This window comes from Coptis chinensis, chromosome 1 (assembly GCF_015680905.1).
Source record: "Coptis chinensis isolate HL-2020 chromosome 1, ASM1568090v1, whole genome shotgun sequence".
Lineage (NCBI taxonomy): Eukaryota > Viridiplantae > Streptophyta > Magnoliopsida > Ranunculales > Ranunculaceae > Coptis > Coptis chinensis.
Window position 1 is genome coordinate 58,804,379 of NC_141456.1, and position 21,981 is coordinate 58,826,359.

A 21,981-nucleotide genomic window follows, 5' to 3' on the forward strand; every position below is an offset into this window, starting at 1 on the left:
CAAGGAAAACAAAAGTTGATCAAAACCATAAGGTTCCAAAAAGTAGCAGCACAAAGTAAAAGTACAGTTACGATCATTGCTCCAACTAGCTTCTTATATTGCGTGTAAACTATCTGTGGTTTCCAATTTTTAACTTGACCACGTATAGGATTATCAAGGAAGTTCTTTTATTGTATTCTTTACTAAATTTTTAACATATCTATAGGAGCTTATATCTTTCAGTTGGCATGTCAACCCTATCACATCCAAAAGCATAAACAAGTTTGTAGGCTTACTCCTCTAAAAATAATTGAGCGAGTTAAAAGGCAAAGAAAAACATTTCTTAAGAGGCAAAGATAGTTGTTAAATATGACAATTTATTAAGCTTCAAAATTAATACTTGGTCCCTGATTTTCAAAGAAGGAATGAATTCTAATATAGAGTACATTAGCATAGTATCAGAGTGCCAATTCTCTCAGAAAATCACCAAAATGGGAGTTATAAACTCTCCACGTATGAAGCTGCAATTTGATGGCCACATCTTCGAAACCATGGATAGTCGTTGCTTTAGCTAACTGACAGAATATTACATATTTAAGAAACACATAGGTAAGGCAGATCTTTATTTTCTCCTCTTTGAGCGCCTAAAGGATCAAAGGCACAACCTCCTAACTCCTTGTTCTCAAAGCAGCAACGCTAATAATATAAACTCTAAGCTCTATTTTGTAGAAGCACCTATATGAAGTTATGCACATGGATTATGGCTTTATGAGCACTTGTTCGTATGAAGTGCAACTTGAAGCGATTAGGACAAGAACTTGTATAAAAATTCTCCCTCGTGGTAGATTTCTCTGGTGAGAGCATTTGCAATGCAGGTGATAGAGGGGGGGAAGTGAAAACTATCACCTACTTGGGTCCAAAAGTGTTGTGCAATGCAGGGTGATAAACTCGGTGATAATTTTCCCCAGTTTAAAACAAGGTGAAACCTTCCACCGAGTTTTTCACTGACTTGTTAACTTCGGACGAGATGTTGGATTCCGTCTGGATTACAAAACTCACCAGACGGAATCCAACATCCCGTCCAGAGTCTTAACGGCTAGTTTACCAACAGTCAAAAAGTCAGAACGGTCAAAATAAAAAACTTTGGTATATATACAACATTTGTTTCATTTCAACTCACACTTCCAACAATCATATATCATATTTCTTCTTCTTTAAAATCAGTTCTTAAAAAAACAAAATATCAAATGGCATCAACTCAAGCATCTCAAGCAAGTGGTAGCACTCAAGCAAAAGCGAGAGCTCACTTTAGCATGTCCGATGATCAAGCTCTATGTCTTGCTTGAATAAAAATTAGTGAAGACTCCATTGTTGGTGCTTTCCAAAATACAAAAGGATTTTGGAATCGTGTAACAAACGAGTTCAATCAAGCACGTGGGTCGGATAGGTCTCCGATTCAATTAGCGGTAGGTGGAAATATATTTCAAAAAATGATGAACAAATTTGTTGCAATTGTGAATGCGGTGGAGGCTCGACATGCAAGTGGTACAACAATACAAAGCCGGGTAATTACAACGTTGTCAATTTGGAATTTATTGATTATCTTAGTCTTAGTCTAATTATTTCCGTCTTAGTCTAATTATCTTAGTGTATTTATTATTTCCATTTTAGTCTTAGTCTAATTATTATCTTAGTCTAATTATTATTTTAGTTTAATTATCTTAGTCCTAGTGATTATTTTAGTCTAATTACCACCATTTTATTTTTTAGTTGTCCGAGGCAAGGATGACGTACCAACTACAAGAAAAATCGGCTTTTTCACTTGATCATTGTTACGTTATACTCAAGGATAATCCAAAGTGGAGTAACGTTTTTTGAGGCAAGGTTAAGCCGCCCCACAAAGGAAAAGGTCGCAAAAATGATGGTGAAGATTCAACTTCTAATTCACCAAGTGTTGGTGGAGTTGAATTGGAGGGTTCTCAAGAAATAGAGCGTCCAAAAGAAATGGAGCGTCCTCTTGGATCGAAGAAAGTCAATTCCAAAAGGAACCAAGAAAAATCAGTTGGTATGTTGGAGGGTTACTTTAAACACGTTTAGAGGATACATTTTCACAGGATGCAAATGAAACACAAAAATGCTTAGAACTTAGGGAAAGGGAACTTGCATATGGTCAAAGAACTGTGATGGCAAGAGAAGAAAAAAATCGGATTCAAGCAGAAAAAAATCAGGTTCAATTGGAAAAAAATCGGCTTCAAAAGATGCAATATGAAGCTAAGATTTTAGCGACCGATACAAGTGTCCTCCATTCCGATACCGCTTTTATAATCGAGCAACAACAAGCTGAAATACGTGCTGAATGGGCAAGGGCTAGAGGTGGTTCTAGCTCTAACTAAGCTTATGTAATATCTAGTATTTTATTTTAATTAAAGCACTATATATTTTAATTAATGCACTATGTATTTTAATTTCACTGTCTTTTTAATTAATGCACTATGTATTTTAATTTCATTGTATTTTTAATTAATGAACTATGTATTTTTATCTAACTTTTTTTTTAATTAATGCACTATGTATGTTCTGTCCAATATAATTATTTTCATAGAAATACAATTACCAATAAAATTAAAATACATTGTAATATAGTTCATTAAAACACAACTCATTAAACACATAAGAACTTATAGGAATTACATAGGAAATACATTAGGAAATACATAGGAAATACGTTGGAACTTAATAGTTTACGTTAGGAAATACATAGGAAATACACTTTCATTTCCATTTTAATTTTCGCCTCCTTCTCCCTCATCTGGATCCGACCAATTTGGATGATAAATTGATACCGGATCTGCTGTTTCTTCAATGCCAGTCCAATTAAAAACATGTTCAACTAAGTCCTTTTGAAGATTAGTATGTGTAACTTCATTTCTGATCTTATTTCTTGCTTCAATCATCTGATAGACAAAATGAAAACCATCATCTTCCTGAAAGAGCGCAGGTATTGTTTCTTTCCTCTGACCTTTCCAATTCCAAACTCCACTTTCACGTTCATTCTCAACAATCATATTATGCATTATAATGCATGCCTTCATTATATCTCCAAGAACAACAACACTATGACAACGTGCAGAAGCCTTAACAATATGCCATCGTACCTGCAAAACTCCAAACGTCCTTTCAACATCCTTTCTTGCAGTTTCTTGACGTTGAGTAAAGATCTTTTCATGCTTATTTATTGGATAACGAATGGCTTGAACAAATGTGCCCCATTTTGGGTAAATACCATCAGCAAGATAATATCCCATATCATAGCCATTACCATTCACATTAAATGCAATGGCGGGGAGCCTCACCTTGCTCTAATGATTCAAAAACATGAGAACGATGAAGCACGTTAATGTCATTATGCGAACCTGGTAGGCCGAAGAAGCAATGCTAGATCCAACAATGTTTGTCTGCAACGGCTTCAAGTATTAAAGTTGGTTCCTTCTTGTACCTTACATGTGTTCCAGCCCATCCACTTGGACAATTCTTCCACACCCAGTGCATACAGTCGATTGATCCAAGCATTCCTGGAAAACCCCTTGCCGCATTTTCAGCTAATATCCTAGCAGTGTCTGCCTCAGTTGGTCGTCTCAAGTACTCTTCCTCAAACGCCGTGATAATTGCTTTGCACCAACGCTTCATAGATACATTTGTTGTGGAATCTCCAATTTGTAAATACTCATCCGTTGAATCAGAAGAACAACCAGTTGCTAATTGTGCAACTGCAGCTAGTCCCTTTTGTAACCCAGAAATTGCTTGCCGACCCAATCCATCCACCTTGTCTTTAAAGTAATCATCGAATGATGCAACAGTATGCAACATATACATAAAAAGCTCTCTTGTCATCCTGTACCTTTGTCTAAACTTATGAGGAGGCCACCTACAAGGTGTTGTGAAGTAATCCCTCATTATCTTTTGTTTACTGAAATCACCACCATCTCTAAACGTGTACTCTCTGCCCTTCACAGATCCACCGTGTTTGTCTGTATCCACATCTTCAATTTTAATGGCTGCTTGAGTCAATAATGCCCCAGCAGTGGATAATAACTGCAACCTCCTCCTCCTCCTTCGCCTCATCATATCATTATGCTCATCTCTTTACTCTTTTCCATGTAGTCAGTCATCTTGTGAAGTACCGTAACATCTACCGGTGAAACCGTAAGATTTAACTATTACTACTAGATCCTCCCCATAACCTTTGGTTATATGCAATTCTTTCTTCTCTAGACATTTTTCCTATTTTTAGCTTGGTTGTGGGGAAGCAGATGGCTGTGTTGTTTGTTTGATCTAAAAGAAAGAAGAGTAAAACGAAATATTAAAGGTAAGGTCACATATGATAAGGTCACATGTGATACTTCGATTTTGGTCCACTTACCAATTGACAACACATTTTATTAGATTTTTGTTCACTCTCCAAGTGACAACACATTGTATCCAAATGTCTATCCAAATGTACCCTCAATAATTCCAAATGGGCCACCATCCCCATCCATAATTCCATTGGTTGGAATAGTAAAAGGTGTAGGGAGAGGGACTTAAAAACCAGACGGGATGTTACATTCCGTCTCGGTCTAAAAAAACCAGACGGGATGTTACATTCCGTCTCGGTATCCCCATACACTATTCCTGTCAGAACCAAACCACCTGCAAAAATGAGTGATATTCCAAACTCAAAATTTTCTGTTTCAACAAAGACAGGAAATGAGTGAAACGAATGTGAAACGAGCGAAACGAATGTTCCATTTTTGGAAACATACGAACTTATAAATTTTTAATTTTTTTTTGCCATAACCTCATTTGTTTTATTGACATATTCATATCCAAAACCTGCTAATATACTTTGAAAATAATAAATAAGACAAACAACAATCATGAACAACACCCACGTCTAACATAGAAACTCGGTAAAAAAACTAACTTATAATTTCTAAAAAAAATTGGACATAACCTCCTTTGTTTAATGACATATTCATATCCAAAACTCATCAAAGAAAACACGCTAATCAAAAATTCATTACAAACAACAATCCCAAACGCCATATGACAAGTAATGGCTTACGGTTATTACAAACTACAAAAAATATCTATCGAGACCTCCTCCCCTACGAGAAGGTTTCGGTCGAAGAGCTCTCCCCTACGTCGTTTGTCGCCTCTGCGGTTGAGCTTGAGCTTGAGGTACTCCACTTCCGGCATTCTCCAACTCTTGCACACGTCTGCGAAGGCGCAAAGTTCGATTACGTTCTTCTTGTAAGTACTCAAAACTGCGACGAGAGGACTCCATGAAGGACTCATGCATGGCATAACTGAGAGAGCTGTAGTTAAGGAGCTCCGACCTTACTTCATCCTGTTTAACAAAACAAATGCATGTTAGGGGTTATAGTGAATACTAATAATAACAAATCATGAATAAATTCAAATCATACTAACCTCGGCTAACTGCTCGAACTGTACTGACAAATCTGCTACCACTGCGGCATCTACTGGTGGAATAGGTATTCTCATATCTTGCCCCTGAGAAGTAATCATGCTCCAATGCCAAAGGTCATCATCATCAAATGTCTGTGGAGTTCTTTGCGGCATCTGAATATCATGAAACACCCTGGGCTGTGACTATGGCAACTCCACTCCTCCTGGGAAATGAATGTCGAGCCTCAATGCTCCAGAAGTAACCCCTTCAAAATTGGTGCCCCGGTATAATGCACCTAGCAAGATACCTCGACCAACCCTCTTCCAATATAAGTCATAGTCGCCCGTAAAACTGAAAGCTGATTCGTCTGGCCACTCATTTGGGTTTGCTCTATAGTGTGAAAGAACAGCAGGAAGAATATCAGAGGCTGTCATATCTATAGGTGGCGGGTAAGGTATAACAATCTCTCCAGATACTTGCCGCCAACATCTGTCCCCAAGGTACCATGCAGTGACTGGCCCTATAAGTATCATTCGCTGCTGAGAAAGAAACCTTGCTCTATGACACATATATGATAGTCTACGGTACTCAGTGTTCTCTAGAACATCTGGAATATCCGCACAAGGGGTCTGAAAGATGAAGGACTCGGCCCAGGGTTGCCATTCAATTCGACTAGCTCCTAAAAGCTCAATCTGCTGACGAGTGTTATGAATATTATGCGATAGGTCCCCATACCCCCTCTGCCTATGATGAAGCCCCCATGCTTGAATACGTGGAATCAGGTCATGAGTCTCATCCTCTTCCAACCTCTTCAACACAAGATGCATCACACGAAAATGTTTGTACCACCAATACTGTCATCAATAGATAAAATACAATATATATAAACATGTCAACATTAATAATTAGATAAATAAATAAAATGAAACAATAACTTAATAAATAAGACTTACCGGTATAATGCAAACAAAGCCGCATAAATTGCCTTTAGCGGCTTTCGTCTCAACTGCGAGGTCTAGCCAGCGATAAAGGTATGCCAAGATGGATTGACCCCAGTCATAATCCCACATCCTCTCTACGTCTGAGACAGCGCCATCCACCCGATACGTAAATAACTATCAGCATATCCAAATAATACCGCACCAACAAAGTAGAAGAGGAAGGCACGTACATACTCGTGGATCGACTCCTCACCAATATGATAGTCTTTTGGCTTCTTCTTGAGTCTATTCAAATATCTCGAAGTAAACCAACTCATATTTATAGCTCCTCCTTTAAACTGCTCAGCCGATAATCTCAAAAACTCGTCTTGCTCATCATCTTCAACCAAATCAAAACCTTCAAAGAAACTCATCGCCGTAGTAAAAACCTCTAAAGTTTCATCAAAAGGAACGGCATCTCCATAACCAATTAGGATACCCGTGAGCATTGTGAAATCAAGAGGGGTAATCCCAAGCTCACCCCATGGGAAATGGAATGTGTGGGTAGTTTGCCACCACCGCTCAACTATCCCAAACAACAACGCCTGATCATTTTGTCCCAAATTAGAATTCAAAAAACTCTCAAATGGTGTGGCGGATATAATATCGGTAACCGTGACAAAATTAGGATCCGTTTTTGATTTCATACAACGCCACCACGACACAACATTTGAAAGTGTACAACGCACTTTCCATAAGTGTACTTCCTACATTCAACAAACACATAATCTGATATAATTACAACTATTTTTTTTTTTTTAAAACAATGCGACAAATTCAAACTAATTACACAACAACAAACTTGATATAAACTAACATAAATAATAATAATTAACATAAAAAAATCAAAACTTACTTTGAGACTCCGCCACTCGATTTACGCGTGTCGGACCGATGTTGACGCTTAATGGTGGGTGTTCCTCGATTTCATTAACGCGGTGGAAAATTGAACCCAAGTTCAATTTCGTCCTCCTCGCTCACATTACGCGTTCTCGACGACGATCCTTTTTGCCCCTTTTTTTTGGAAATTTTAACATTTCCAAACCATCGGGAATGCTCTTCATGTGGTGAGGTTGGTGGGGATGGGTTGGGGGGTGGAGAAGTCATTATGAATGGAAATTTGTGTCAAAAGGTTGTTAATGGAGGCTACAAAATCGGAATTTTGGCTGGAAAGGAAGTGAAAATGGAGCCTGTTCACATTGAGCCATCAGACGGGATGTTACATTCCGTCTCGTATCAAAAACCTCCAGACGGAATCTAACATCCCGTCCGAAATATTTTTTATCACCTTTGCATTGCACAACTTCACTTTGTTTTTCACCGGGTTGGTGAAAAAGAGGGTGAAAAGTGATAAGGTGGCGGTGATAGAGGGGGGAAAACTATCACCTGCATTGCAAATGCTATGAGAAGCTAGACAAATGAGTAAATAACTAAATATCACCAAGGCAGCTAACGCACATGTCCTTTTTACCTTTTATGATGAGTTACCGTTGTAATCAGTTCTTTAACCGTTTTTCCAGTTGAACGAACTTTTGTTAATAGATAAAAATGGTGCTGTCCATTACACCAACAACCCCACCATCACCTCATATCCTCACCACCACCAACAACAGCAATATCCATCACCACCACCTTCTTTCCCTGATAAAAAACTGTAAAACAATGTCTCAACTCAAACAAATCCACGCGAAAACTCTCCGTACAACTACTTCACTTAACGACCGAGATACCCTCTTTATATTCAGTAGAATTGTCCACTTATCCACCACTTTTGATATTAATTATGCTTCTCGCATTCTTCACCATATTCATAACCCCAATTCCTTCATTTGGAATACACTTATTCGCGCTTACGCTTGGAGTGTTAATGGGAAAGAAGAAGCTATTTTGATTTATCGGGCAATGTTGGAAGAGGGGCGTGTTGTCCCGGATAAACATACTTACCCTTTTGTACTTAAGGCTTGTGCATTCTTGTTTGCTTTGTTTGAAGGGAAACAGATGCATTGCCATGTTCTGAAACTTGGGTTTGAGAAAGATACTTATGTTAATAATAGTCTTGTACATTTTTACGTTTCGTGTGGGCATTTGGACCTTGGGAGAAAAGTGTTTGAGAAGATGTCTGATACAAGTTTGGTTTCTTGGAATGTTATGATTGATGGGTATGTTCAGTTTGGTGAGTTTGTTACTGCTTTGAGATTGTTTATTCAAGTGCAGAAATTGTTTGAACCTGATGGGTTTACCATGCAGAGTGTTATATGTGCTTGTACTGGTTTGGTGTCGCTTTATTTAGGAATGTGGGCTCATGTGTATGTGTTGAGAAAGTGTGAGCTGAGTGTGAAGAATGATGTGTTAGTGAACAATTCAGTGTTGGATATGTACTGCAAATGTGGGTCTCTGGACTTGGCTCATCAAGTTTTTAGGAGGATGAGTAAACGAGATGTAACTTCTTGGAATTTGATGATATTGGGTTTCGGAATGCATGGCCAGGTCAAGGAAGCGTTAGACACCTTTGCCTCTATGTCAAATATTGATGGTTTGATGCCTAACTCAATTACATTTGTGGGTGTTTTAAGTGCGTGTAAACACGGAGGTCTAGTGAGTGAGGGTCGTTGGTATTTTGACTTAATGGTTAAAGAGTACCAGATTGAACCCCAAGTGGAGCACTATGGGTGCATTGTTGATCTTTTTGCTCGTGCTGGACTTATCAATGAAGCATTAGATCACGTTTCCCTCATGTCTGTGAAACCTGATGTGGTGATTTGGAGGAGTCTTTTGGATGCTTGTTGCAAGCAAAATGTTAATATTGAGCTCAGTGAAGAGGTCGCTAAACGGATTCTTTATACAGAAGGAGGTGCAAGTAGTGGTGTTTATGTGCTCTTGTCCAGAGTGTATGCATCAGCTAACCGTTGGAATGATGTTGGACTGGTACGAAGGCTAATGAGCGAGAAGGGCATCACTAAAGAGCCTGGTTGCAGTTTGATAGAGGTTGATGGCGAGGTTCACCAATTTCTTGCAGGGGACACTTCACATCCCTGCAGCAAAGAGATATATCGCTCGTTACGTGATATCGAGGATAGACTAGAATCAGCAGGGTATGTACCTGACTTGTCACAAGCGCCTATGGTTGATGAACATGGTGATGAAAAGCAGCAGTCACTCTCCCTGCACAGTGAGAGACTTGCCATTTCATTTGGGCTCCTTAATGCCAGACAAGGCATGCCTATTCGCATTTTCAAAAATCTGCGGGTCTGCAATGATTGTCATACTGTAACCAAATTAATCTCTAGTGTCTTTGGTGTGGAGATTATGGTGCGAGATCGGGCTCGGTTCCATCATTTTAAAGACGGAACGTGTTCTTGCGTGGATTGTTGGTGATGTTATATTTCTTCTTGTTTGTACATTTGTATTAATAGTCGTTGAGAATATGGATAGAGAAGTGAGAATTGAGTTGCATTAAGCTGGAATTGCAAAAGCTAAACATTGAACTGATCGAAGTACATTAAGACATTAAGACCGTACCCTAGCAAACATGATTGAAAATGTTAACGTTACTCGCAGGAGGTTTGCTTTCTTTGGGTTGTTCACATTTTAGTCCAACATCTGTGTAAAAGATGTCATAATGATATGCACTCGGCATTTTAGTCCAACCCTAGCAATCTGCTTATAGAATCTTTGTCGTCCATTTTTGCAACAGGGAACGAGTCCCTAATGATATGCACTCGGCACTCCCCATCAAGACTCAGTCTCTCAGTGTTGTTATATTTATATACAAAAGGAATGAGATCATACTTTCGGCTTTAACAGCCTCTTACTCATTTCACTCCGCCCCCTCCTTTCTTCAGAAGTGTAACTTGACTCGGCTAGACTCATTTTGCACTTGGAGCTGGAGCTCGAACTCAGTTATGCTCGTTTGAATTCAAACTCAAGTTCAAACTTGAAAACAAAATGTATATAAAACATTAAAATTAGTATAAATTATAAATTATAGTTGGGTATGAAGTATAAAATACATATAAATTATCAAGTGAGCGGAGCGAACGATCTTGGACAGAAAGGGGGCTATGTGGACAAAAACCAACTTGGTTGGTTTCTTTCTGTCCTCACTTTCTCTCATTTTTTCTTCGCCCCCAATACTCTTTCTCCTTCACCCATCTCTCTCTCTCTCCTCATCACCCAACTCTCTTTCCCCCCGCAGCTCCGCTCACTCCCCACTGCCACACAATATACTAGTAATAAATTATCAAGTGAGCGGAGCGAACGTTCTCGGCCGAGAGTGGCTATGTGGACAAAAAGTCATTTGGTTGGTTTATGTCTGTCCTCATTCCTCATCTCTCCTTTTCGTCCCTCTCACTCTCCTCTCCTCTCTGGGCCCTCTCAATCTCTCCCTCTCCACTCTCTCTCCGCTTATCCCCCACTGCTATAGTACACTATGCTATAGTATAATAGTATATTACATATGGGCTTATAAAACGAGTGACGACCTACTCCAAATGGGCCAAAATACAACAGTTGTAATAGCCCTCGGCCAACTGAGTAGATAGTGAGTGTGTGTGTGAGAGAGAGAGAGGGAATTCTTGACACAGAAACAAAACCGAAAAATTGAGAGAACCAAAAAGCAAAGAAGAAGAAACCTATAAACCAGACATAACCGTTGCAAAAAAATGGGTTTCACAGACATATATTGGGTCGTCTGGTAAGTTCATCATTATCATGTATTTTCTCTTCAGAATTTTGAAAATACTTGTAACAATTTGATGCAGGTGAACCGTTTAAAGTTTAAAGTTTGAGGGATTCGCCTCTTTTAAAGCTATTTATGTCGCAATCAACAGCTTGGTTCAGGTAATAGTTTACTCTCTTGCGTCAATTGTTCTTTTTATTTTTCCTATCAGTTCTCCGGATTTCTACATTTAGCTCGGTCATCCAATTAACATGTACTTTACTTACGATGTATTTTGATATTAATTCTTTGATTAGTTAGCAAAGCCATTGGATGCACAAGGAATTCGGAGTGAAACCAATATATTGACTTAACCTCGAATCACTACAATGGTCTCTATATATACTAGAGAGTAGAGACTTGATGCGTTAATTACACTGTTACTTAGACTTGATGCGTTAATTTCACTGTTACTTATTTTTTTAGAATCATTAACTGAAAGCAGTTAGTATTTTAGAACATTTTAACTGTAATAACTGATTTCTACTGATACAAAGTCAGAACTTAGAAATGAACAAGTCCTCTTTGGAAGCCCATGTATACTTCAAAGTAGGACCCTGTTTGTTGTTTGTGACCCAGGGAGTCGGTGATACATTTTGATTCTGTACTTGTATAGTAACTGACTCACATTTATATCTTAAAATTGTATAGTTTAGGCTTTAGGACTTGGATATTTAGCTAGACTTGTCTGTCAGAAGTTAATACACGTGTCGATGTAAGTTAGTTTAATTAGTGCTAAGCTTTTTATTTGTATTATAATTTTATGCCTGCATGTGATTCAAGTTAATGTAGTTGTTGGTTTCGTGTTGATGATAATGCGTACTAATTTGTTTAATATTCATGTTTATGTATCAAGGCAAGTTTGCCTAGGATAACGTATTACTTGTTGGTTCCATAACTATAATACCTAGTAATACGTATATAGATTAAAACCAATTAGAGGGTGTTACTAAAAAATCCTTATAGAGGAGGATAATAGAACGACGACGATATCGTTTTTGAAGTATTGATTGGGTAGGAATTTTAGGAGCACGTACACTTGGAGAATCTACCATCAAATTCTTACTAGGTAATAGTTATCTTTACTTTAGTTCTTCTTTTGTAGAGTAACACCCACTCTATACTTGGTTTCTTATATTGTTTCAACCCAATTTTTGGTTTGATGAGTTGAGACATTGAAGTCTCCATTGAATAGTGTTTGACATGTTTCTTTATAACATTGAGTTGAAGTGAATCAGGAACCTTTATATTGAGTAATAAAGATAAATGATTGTGAAATGACTGTTGATCTAACGGTTATGGATTTAAAAGACTTCGATATCGTAGTTGGGATGGATTGGTTCTTCAAATATCATGCCCATGTAGATTGTTTTGTGAAAACCGTGACATTCAGTGTACCAGGAGAGTCTGAGTTTATGTTTATGGGGATTAGGAATACGATGTCTCGATTTATGAAGGTTGAGTCTGATTTCAAGTATGACAGATACAGATTGTTAACTAGTCTTAGTCTCCAAGAGCTGAATGTTTAGGAGAAGAAATATCTTACTCATGACCTGGAGTTAGCCACAATTATTAATGCATTAAAGATTTGGAGACACTAGGTGTACGGTGAGAAGTTTGATGTATTTTATGATCACAAGAGTCTTAAGTGTTTGTTTTCGTATTTAACGTATAACGTGCACGAGCTTAACTCCTTACATACGAGAGCATGTGATCAAGCACTTGCTTGGTTTTGGTAGTTGTAGGTACTGACTTCGTGAGTGTCATTTTAGGTACCTGATTTTTTAAAGACGAATGAGTGTGACTAGATAACTAAAGAATATAGAAAGGTTTAAATAGTGATTAGTTAGCTCTTTAACATACATTTTTGTTTTGTACGCCCATAGTTAAGGTTCAGTTGAGAGAAATCAATTTCTTCAAGTTCTTATTACTTCACGTTATAAGTTTATAACCCATGCTCTCGTAGACATTAGAATTAAAGTGTGATGTCTCGAGATAGGTCCTAGGTGTTGTCGTTCGAGTTTTCTCTTATTTCTTGCGACAAAGCGAGATTGAGTCTCGTCTTTGAATCTATTTGTTCGGAAGGTGAGGTGAGAGTAACTGTTTCTCTTAGATAATTAGCCTAAACCAGTTAACATGGTGCTAGATTTTGTTGGATTGTTATGTATTTTGAAAGACTAACAGTTGGTATTGGAAGAAATGATGCCTTGAGAAAATTCAGTCGAGAAGAAGGAATAATAGCAATTATTGAATTCACTTGCTGATTGGTGAATAACTCTAATAACCATTCTATTTTGCGAGAAGAAGCACAAATTCTACACCTTGTATCAAAAACTTAGCATCGGAAAAGAAACCTTAGGGGGTGTTTGGATCCTATTTATTTATTGCTAAAAAGTGTTTATTAGTGAAAAAATATTTTTTGAAAAAATAAATGTGTTTGGTTTCTATTAAAAAAAAAAATAGTTTTTCATCCAAAAAACACTTTTTGGTCCCAAAAACTTGTTTTATGATAATTAGGTAAAACTTGTTTTTTAAGTTAAAAAACTATTTTTCTTTGAAGGAAACACTTTTGGAGCTAAAGGCAAATGAACTCCCCGGATGTTTTAGACTTTAGTGATTTATGCCACGATATGCCAAAATATATCGAGAAACATAGTGTGAAATCTGATTTGATAAAATAGCTTTTAAGAAAAGTCACAACCAAACATGTTTATTGAAAAACTGTTTTTAGAATAAATACTTTTTCATAAAAGTGTTTTTTAAGAAAAAATACTTTTTTGAAAAAATGAGAACCAAACACCCACTTAGCTTTTAAATTCTTGTAGATATGTCAAGTAACTTTGCTGAGCTTCTTAGAAGATCTTTGTTTGTGTTGCTGAACAAAGGTACATAATTTGTGAAGGTTAGATGTCTATGTCTGGTCTATTCAGATGCTATCACCACTCTTTTTAGCTTGTCAAGGACAGGTACATCTTGCTTTAGTGCTTTGGTTTCGGACTAGAATTGTCTTCTTTAGACATTAAGAGCAGACAAAAGTGAGGATGATATCTTGGGTTTCAATTGCAGTTTGTTGCTGCAACTGACCAATGACAGTTGGCTGAGCAATATTATTCCTCAAAAATATCCAGATATTAGCTAATTGCCATTAGTAGGACTAGATATAATTTTTCTTGCAAGGCCAAGTGAGTGAGAGAGCCACAAGTGAATTGACTACAATTATTTTAGGTTCTGATCATATCAAAATATCAGGAGAATAATCTTGAGTTAGTGTACGCAGCCTGTCTTTGGCTTTTAGGTAGCTATATTTCTAATGTTCCTATAAGGCATTTCATTGCAAACATTAACTATTGGAAAGAATGAAATCACTTTGTTTAAATCTTTTTCCAAGACCTGAGCCAAGTCTTGTGAGGGTGTGTTAGTTTGTTGTTGTTGCCATACTGGAATCTCCTTCGTTAGTGTTGAGATACATTGCTCCTTCTTGCTACTGTCTTCTTTGTCATGAGGTCATCTCAGGTAGTGGAGCTGTGAGAGTTTTCAGGTTGGTTTATGCTTCTTCATTATGCATTTCCTCCTTATGTAACAGTAAAGCTTCAATGTCACACTCTAAGTCAAGAGTCATCCCCTTAGATGGTGTCTCTGGCACTCTGTTAGGTGAGATGTGATTGTATACCCTCTAGTTCAGACGAGCTATATTCACTATAGTTGAACTTCCCTTGATCTTTATCTGTAACAATTGTATGGGTGTCCTCTATATATTAATTTAGTGAGAAATTCATGTACTTTATGGAGTATTTGAGGAACATGTGTGCTGAAATTTCATTGTTTCAGTTCACTAAATGCTTGTCTGACATAGTTCGTTTGAACATTGGGATTTAGTGGAGTTGGAAACTACCTAGACTTTTGATACTGGAAGAGAGAGTTAGACTGTATATAAAGTCATAAGCCTAACTTGTGCTGCTGTTGTATATGGTTCTGGACATGTAGAAAACTATTTGGTTTGTGGTACAATCAATAAATAATTGAATAAAAGATTAAAGAAAACCATGTTGTCGTTGTTGGTTTTTATACATAAACTCATTTCAAGGAGTCTATGTTACTTGAATAAACTGAATTTTATTGTGATAGAGCTATGGAATGATGGGGATTCATTTTTAATAAAGATATGTCAAGAAAGTGGATTAGAAGATATTAGAATCTGTTTGTTGTTTTGGAGTTGGGTATCGCTTATTAGTTGGTGATATGCATACATTTTTAGTGATGGTTGAGCTATGAAACAATTACTGAGTTATCTTACTGTGGGCCATTCTGGGTTAGCAAATATATGTCAAAAGGCTTTCTAAGAAAATGAGAAGAGAGTATATGAAGAGAAATCAAAAAGTGGCGATAGTACATGGGATCCATGTGATAGCCGATGACACTGAAGACAAGTACTTGTGGACTTCAACTCAATGGACTGAAACTATATACTTGTCTGGGAAATTAAGTAGAACGAGTTTAATGTGAATTTTTGTTATATGTTTTTATTGTTAAGTACCTTAAATACTGTTGTTAGTACCAAGTATCCTTACGTTAGTGTCGCCGATAGAAAAGATTACCTGAAACCATATAAATCTCTGTAAACGAGTTACGCGTATTTTAATAACTGAAACACGAGTTCTTATTAAGTTATTTTGGCTTAAGTTAGAAGATGACATTTCATCATCGGAAGGGCCTATCCAAATCTTAGATAACAGAGAAAAGAAATTGAGGACAAACATCGTTCCACTTATTAAAGTCTTGTGGCAAAATCACAATATAAAGAAGTAACAGGGGAAAAAGAATCAGACTTACATGCATGAGCGTGTTATCATTATGGCATGCTGTGGGATAGGATGTAGGAAGTTAAATTAAGCTTGATGGGCAGAAAAATAATTATGACGTTAGTCAAAATTAGTTAGTGGGTAGAAGTTTAGTTATGACCATAAGTCATGTGTAAGCTTAGTTAAGGAAGTTAGATTTTAAGGCATGTGTGGGCTTCGGCCTTGGGCTATTGTTAAGCCTTGCATAATTCTTTTTGTTTACCCCATACTTATCAAGACTAAATGACAAGATATGAACCATCCTTATCTTCTTTTGTCAGTAGCACTAGTACTAGTGTAAGCACTCAAATTTATTTGTTTCTTCCTTAGTTCACCTTTTAATTCAACAACCTATATAAGCTACTGGGATTGAGTGGTACGTTTGGATAGCGTGACAGATTGAGTTTTATCGTTTCGACTCGAGCGAAATTTGAGTTTGGTCTTTTCGTCAAGTTAGTCGAAAGGTAAGAATAATTCTCTCTCAATTAGTTAGTTTAGATTAGATTGATTTAGTGTTAGATTTTGTTGTATTATGATATATTTTAAAGAATTGAATTGGGTAATTGATTGTGACAGTGGGCATTAAGATATAGTGGTTTGAGGAATTTAGTGGAGAAGGCGTAATCACAATTGTGGAATTTACCTTGCTAACTTGGTAAGAAGCTTAACTATTCTAATTTGTTAAGGAAGAAAAAGAACTTGTGCTGAACATTTGCTGAATTTTAGATTGTTATAGTGCATTAAATCCTTGTCGCACAAAAAGTTCTTTATCACTTGATTTGAAACAAGGACCAAAAATCTGTAAATTATTGTTGAAAGATGTCGAAGAGAACCATGTGGTGTTGATTGATTGAATTAGCATTTGATTGTTTAAGCTATTGAAAAATATGTCAGAACTGAAAATGGCTTGCAGCGGCCTATCAGATGACCTGTCAGTGTCCTGTAGCGGCTTGTGGGTGGCCTATAGCAGTCTAGAACAAAACTTTTAGTAACTAGAAGGGTAGTACGTTAATTAATTACATTAGTAGTTAATATAATCAACGATTAATTATTTCTTTCGACTTAAGTTGAAAGAAAATATTAGTTAGTTTTTTGCGGGTTCTAATAGATTTACGGTTATGCTATTTGATTTTTATAGGAGTTGGATACGGTTTTAATTGCTTGTTTGGGATTAAGGAAACGGAGCGTGCTAAGGTAGGAGCTTACATACCAATATATAGCATACTTATTTTCATGCATGATTTGTTTGTTTAAATTGATAAAAGATAGTTTGATTATCGAACTATGCATGTATACGTGATACTCATGTTTCTCATTTTATTTTTAAATTAATATAAACTATATAGATGAATAGTTTTTACGTAAAAAGGAGTTTTGTGAAATTCGGGTTATTAGGATTATTTTTCCTTTCCTAAAAGAAAAAAAAAAACTCGTCTTGAAAAGGGGTTCTCGTCTCTCGTTTTCAGTAAGAAAAAAGGGAGATGGATTTTTGAAATGCATGTATGGGATACCTGGTTGTGTGTAAGCTATGTCTGAGGTTACTGGATTGTTCAATTGATTTGGTTTGAAATCCCTGGTGCTTTCACGATGATATCATTTGGATTTGTTTCATGTTATTTACTATGATTGGGCCCTATTGGGAATCATAGGTTGTTGTGGTTTTGATTAGTTGGAAATTCGGGAACTCACACATACACGATCAACATTTTCAAAAAAAAACTATATATATTTATATTAGTTTGAAAAGACCGGCAATAATTATATATTAGATTATACATATCATGAGGAAATTTAGAAAAAAACTCTTGAATTCCTACAAAGAAGAATTGTTGTCAATTTCCGGAGACGGCAGGTTTTTTCTAGGATTTACAATTACCTTGTTCACCTTTAGAGGTGGTTGGCCATTTCTAAAGAGATACATTGATGGTTGTGTTCCTGGAATTCCAGTTTACTTTTCTAGATAGCCATCTTTGTACGTGCCATGTTGTATGGTGCTTTTAGCTTGTGTGAGGCTACATGTTAGCTTGAGGAGGTTTTAGACGTGGGGTGAGAGTTTAGTCCACTCCTAGACATGTGTCAAAATCTTGAGCAGTCTGCAGTCGTCAAACGGTTGACCATCGTAAGTTAGGTGATAGCCCGTATGGGGATCGTGGTCAAGGACAAACCTAAGCCTGAAAAGATGGGTTTTAGTGTTCGGGGAACACAAAAACGGTAATCATACACCCCACCGGAAAATCAGGGTTTAACAGTGCAGGTTCACACTGGTAAGTACTGAACCATGAAAAATCGCCTGGGATTGGGGCGTAGTACCAGTCGTATCCTCACCATTCTAATAGGATGCAGCGGTCACAATTGATGTATGATGATTGTGAAAAATCTATTTGGATTATTAAGGAAGCATGCTTATATGATTTATGCTAGTTAGTGATTTAGTATATAGTCATGCTATTTTGATTATTATGATAGAAACCCTGCATATATGTTTTAAATGGTTTTGCTATAAGTAGACTATTTATTTGTTATGTACTTTTCTACTAGGCATTGTTGTTTGCTCATCCCTATATTAATACCTTTCAAATGAAACCGTTATGGAGGAGACAATCACTACTACTAGTGATGATGGTATGGTGACTTGGGTGGTTTTCATTATGCATAATGAGAGAGTCCAATTTATTTTGCTGTAATACTTAATGTACATATGTATAACAATTCACACTCAAACAGTATAACAGTCTTGTATATATACGTTATCACTGTCATGTATAAAGTTAAGTTAGATATATAGCTTGGAAGGGTTGATCTACGAGGATTATATTATTTTGATTTTCGGGTTATGACAAAGTTTAGGTATTTTGAAATGTTGAAATTACAAAGGAAAATTTGTCGAAAATTTTATAAAATTAGAATGACGTGATGCCTCGAGATACGTCTCCATGTCCTCGGGATGTGTGTTGGATCTTGGGGTGTTACAGACATGGTAATAGAGCTCCACTAATAGATCCGTTGGGATTTGTTAGATGGAAATGTTGTTACAAAAGGTTTCGGAATTCTTAGTCAGAGTTTTGTTACTTTTTGAAACTTTAGGTAAGATATATTTCTTTCGTGAGTAAAGAATACATCAGCCAAGATTGTCAAGATTTTTAAGACTTAATAGGATTAAAGTGTCAAATCTTAGATCTTAAATGTAGGCGGGTAGAGTTTTTAGGTTGAACGTATTAGTAATATCTCGGATCTTATGGATCCACTGCTAGGAAATTTTTTAGGCCAATACACCACATCATGTATCGTTTAAGGGGAGGTGACCGTTTAGGGGTGTTCATGGTTGGTTCTGGGTCGGTTCTTATCGGTTTTGGTTCTGGTTGCCACCGTTGCAAAATGTGGATGACAAGATATCTGAGTCATCATGGGGAAACAACCGGTTGGGAGAGCGCCGTAGGAATTCACAGAAGGTTGTGTCATCTACAGATAGGATGAATCATGTTCTACCTTACTGGAATGCTATGAGTCTCGAGAAGAAGCAAAGTTTGCTTGAAGTGAGTGTTCACGCCCATTTTAGTTTATTTAAGGATAGTTTGTCAACTTAGTTTCTATCTGAAGCTCTATCTTTTGCTGAGGCTAATAAGACATGGAAGTTTTGGATATGCTGCAGCTGCAATGTGAAGTTTCCTTGGCTGGAACTTATTTGTGGTCTGTAGTAAAAGAGTGATAGGCTATAGTTGTGACATCTAGATCAACAATTTAACGGAGTGCCCATATTTTCCGAAATATTGATAAGTTGGGATTGATCAAAGTACCTAACCTGAAATACCAATATTTGGTACTAAAAAACCGATATTTCGTAGGTAACTAAATGATTTCGGAAAGGTACGGGTAAAGAGGGAATTAGAACAAGACAATGATTATAATTCAAGTCTGAGTCCATTTTCTTTTTCTCATAAAAACCCTAAACCCTTTCTCACTCAAAAAGCCCAATAAGGTGATTTATCACTTCATTTGTTTTCAACACTTCGTTATACGTTTGGTTTCTGTAGACTAATTCTTTGTTGTTATTTGCTTTTGATTTTGAACAGGTTTTTATTGGGATTTTGAGAAGCCAATCATTCCCACCTTTCTTTGAAGGTACTAATTATTTCTACCAGTCCAATGTTTCTGATATGTGAATGATTACGAAAATGGTGTTTTAATTTTTGGTTTTTTCTGTTCATAATAAGAAATTTGGGTACTTAACATTAGTATTTGAAACCCGTGATTACGAAGGATTCGTTGGGCAAAAAATGAACTAAGAAGGATTGGTAAAAATAGAAATGAAAAGTTTGGAATAGAAGTAACACGTAAATCGTTGAGTATAAGCTATAGTTTCTGAGTTTTGAAGTGCCCCAATAAATGAATGTGCTTCTATGTGAACACTGCCAATGAATATGCCAAATAAAAAACAGTCGACACTGAGGCGCCTGAATCTTGGCTTAAATTTGTGTGGCAACAGCTAGTCGTTAAGTGAAAATGCTAACCCTAGTATACCTTGCTTCTTGGTAGTTCCCTCTAATGGTAAGTGTGACTCCTTAGGTAGCATGCCAATGTAATATTGTACATTGTTGTGAATAATTTTAGACCATAGAGCTCTCATCAAATTGTTTGTACGAAAAGGTTTTTGTTATGTAATTTCCACTGCTGAAACACGTCTATGCTATAAAGCAATGGATGTTGTGAAGGTAAAGAAAATGGAATTCAGATGCTAATCCATTTGTTAAACAGAGTTGAGAAGTGGTAAAAGATTGAAACATTTTATTCAAAATGTGGGGCTATATCTAATTACCTTTTAAGTTTTAACACAAAACTTAGTATACGTGTTAATGATTTTTTTTACATTTTGATTAGATTGATTTTAATTGGATATACATACTACGTGTATTAAAACTCACCGACCTGACAAAGTGGCCACCTATGGCGTCTCTAAAGGAGATCCTCACTCGCCGACCTGTATCTGCGACAATTAAACTCACTGTCCCAGCTGGTGCTGCTCGGCCTGCACCACCGGTTGGACCAGCTCTAGGTCAGTATCGACTTAATCTGATGGCCTTCTGCAAGGATTTCAATGCTCGAACCCAAAAATACAAACCAGATACTCCAATGGGAGTAAAAATCACGGCTTTCAAGGACAACACATTTGAGTTCACAGTTAAGTCACCTTCAGTCACTTGGTACCTCAAGAAGGCTGCAGGTATAGATTCTGGTAGCGGGGACCTGGTCATGTTGTTGCATCTACCATATCGTTGAAGCACGTTTATGAGATTGCAAAGGTAAAGCAGTCTGATCCTTATTGCCAGTACATGTCTTTGGCGTCAATCTCGAAGTCGATTATCGGCACTGCCAACAGTATGGGAATCAAGGTTCAAAAAGAGTTGGATTGATATCTGGGGATTTAGTGCTTCTGGAGTTATTGCCTTTTATTCAGTGGTAGCTTGTCTTTTTTAGCTTTTTGTATCAGCAGGAAGAATGACTCTTGTTACTTGTTGGTTGTTGGATTGATGCAATTTGTAGAATGCTTTCGAGTAAGCGAAGTTTCTTTACAAACAAATAATGAGGAAAAGAAAATGATTGTAATCGGATAAGCAATGAAGAAAGTGATTCTTTCCTGCTATTTATGTGTCATTTCTGTTATACGAAGTTTTGTATTTGTACTTATGTAGGTTAGTAGGTATCTATTAGGATTATATTATGTAATTGGGTTATTTAGCTATAGGTCCTAATAATAGGGGTATTTGCGCTGAGTCCAAATTTTATTGTTTATTAGCTTTAGGTACCCCTTTCTGTTATTTGACCACGTTGACCGTCATTGACCATATGTGGAGGTCTAACTGATGTCGTGAACTTATGGATTTCCATAACTACCCCTCACCTTTTGCACATGATAAGTTGATCACTTAAAAAATTGAAAATCTTGAATTCAATTTACTTGGCACGTGTTGCAATCTTGGCTTTCTAATCCGGCTGTCCGAAAAAATAAATCAAATTGGA

The 21,981-nt window shown here is 36.9% G+C and overlaps 2 protein-coding genes and 1 pseudogene across 3 annotated transcripts; 2 read left to right on the top strand and 1 right to left on the bottom strand.

Annotated features, from left to right (window-relative positions):
• Positions 1–4,841: 4,841 nt before the first annotated feature.
• On the bottom strand, positions 4,842–6,827 carry LOC147524721 (uncharacterized). The gene is made up of 3 exons (XM_086563705.1): positions 6,385–6,827; positions 5,452–6,285; positions 4,842–5,368 (listed from the first exon to the last, which is right to left on the bottom strand). Exons 1-2 carry the CDS (start codon positions 6,499–6,501, stop codon positions 5,635–5,637), a joined length of 768 nt encoding a protein of 255 aa, XP_086419831.1. The 5' UTR covers positions 6,502–6,827; the 3' UTR covers positions 4,842–5,368; positions 5,452–5,634.
• Positions 6,828–7,849: 1,022 nt separating this feature from the next.
• LOC147524722 (pentatricopeptide repeat-containing protein At1g59720, chloroplastic/mitochondrial-like) lies at positions 7,850–9,868 on the top strand. The gene has a single exon (XM_086604123.1). The coding sequence runs from the start codon at positions 7,960–7,962 to the stop codon at positions 9,784–9,786; it is 1,827 nt and encodes a 608-aa protein (XP_086460249.1). The 5' UTR covers positions 7,850–7,959; the 3' UTR covers positions 9,787–9,868.
• Positions 9,869–10,973: 1,105 nt separating this feature from the next.
• LOC147524723 (large ribosomal subunit protein uL11m pseudogene) lies at positions 10,974–21,604 on the top strand (annotated as a pseudogene). Its single transcript, XR_015220585.1, has 3 exons — positions 10,974–11,250; positions 20,037–20,085; positions 20,842–21,604. The product of XR_015220585.1 is annotated as a large ribosomal subunit protein uL11m pseudogene (transcript).
• The last annotated feature ends 377 nt before the right edge of the window (positions 21,605–21,981 follow it).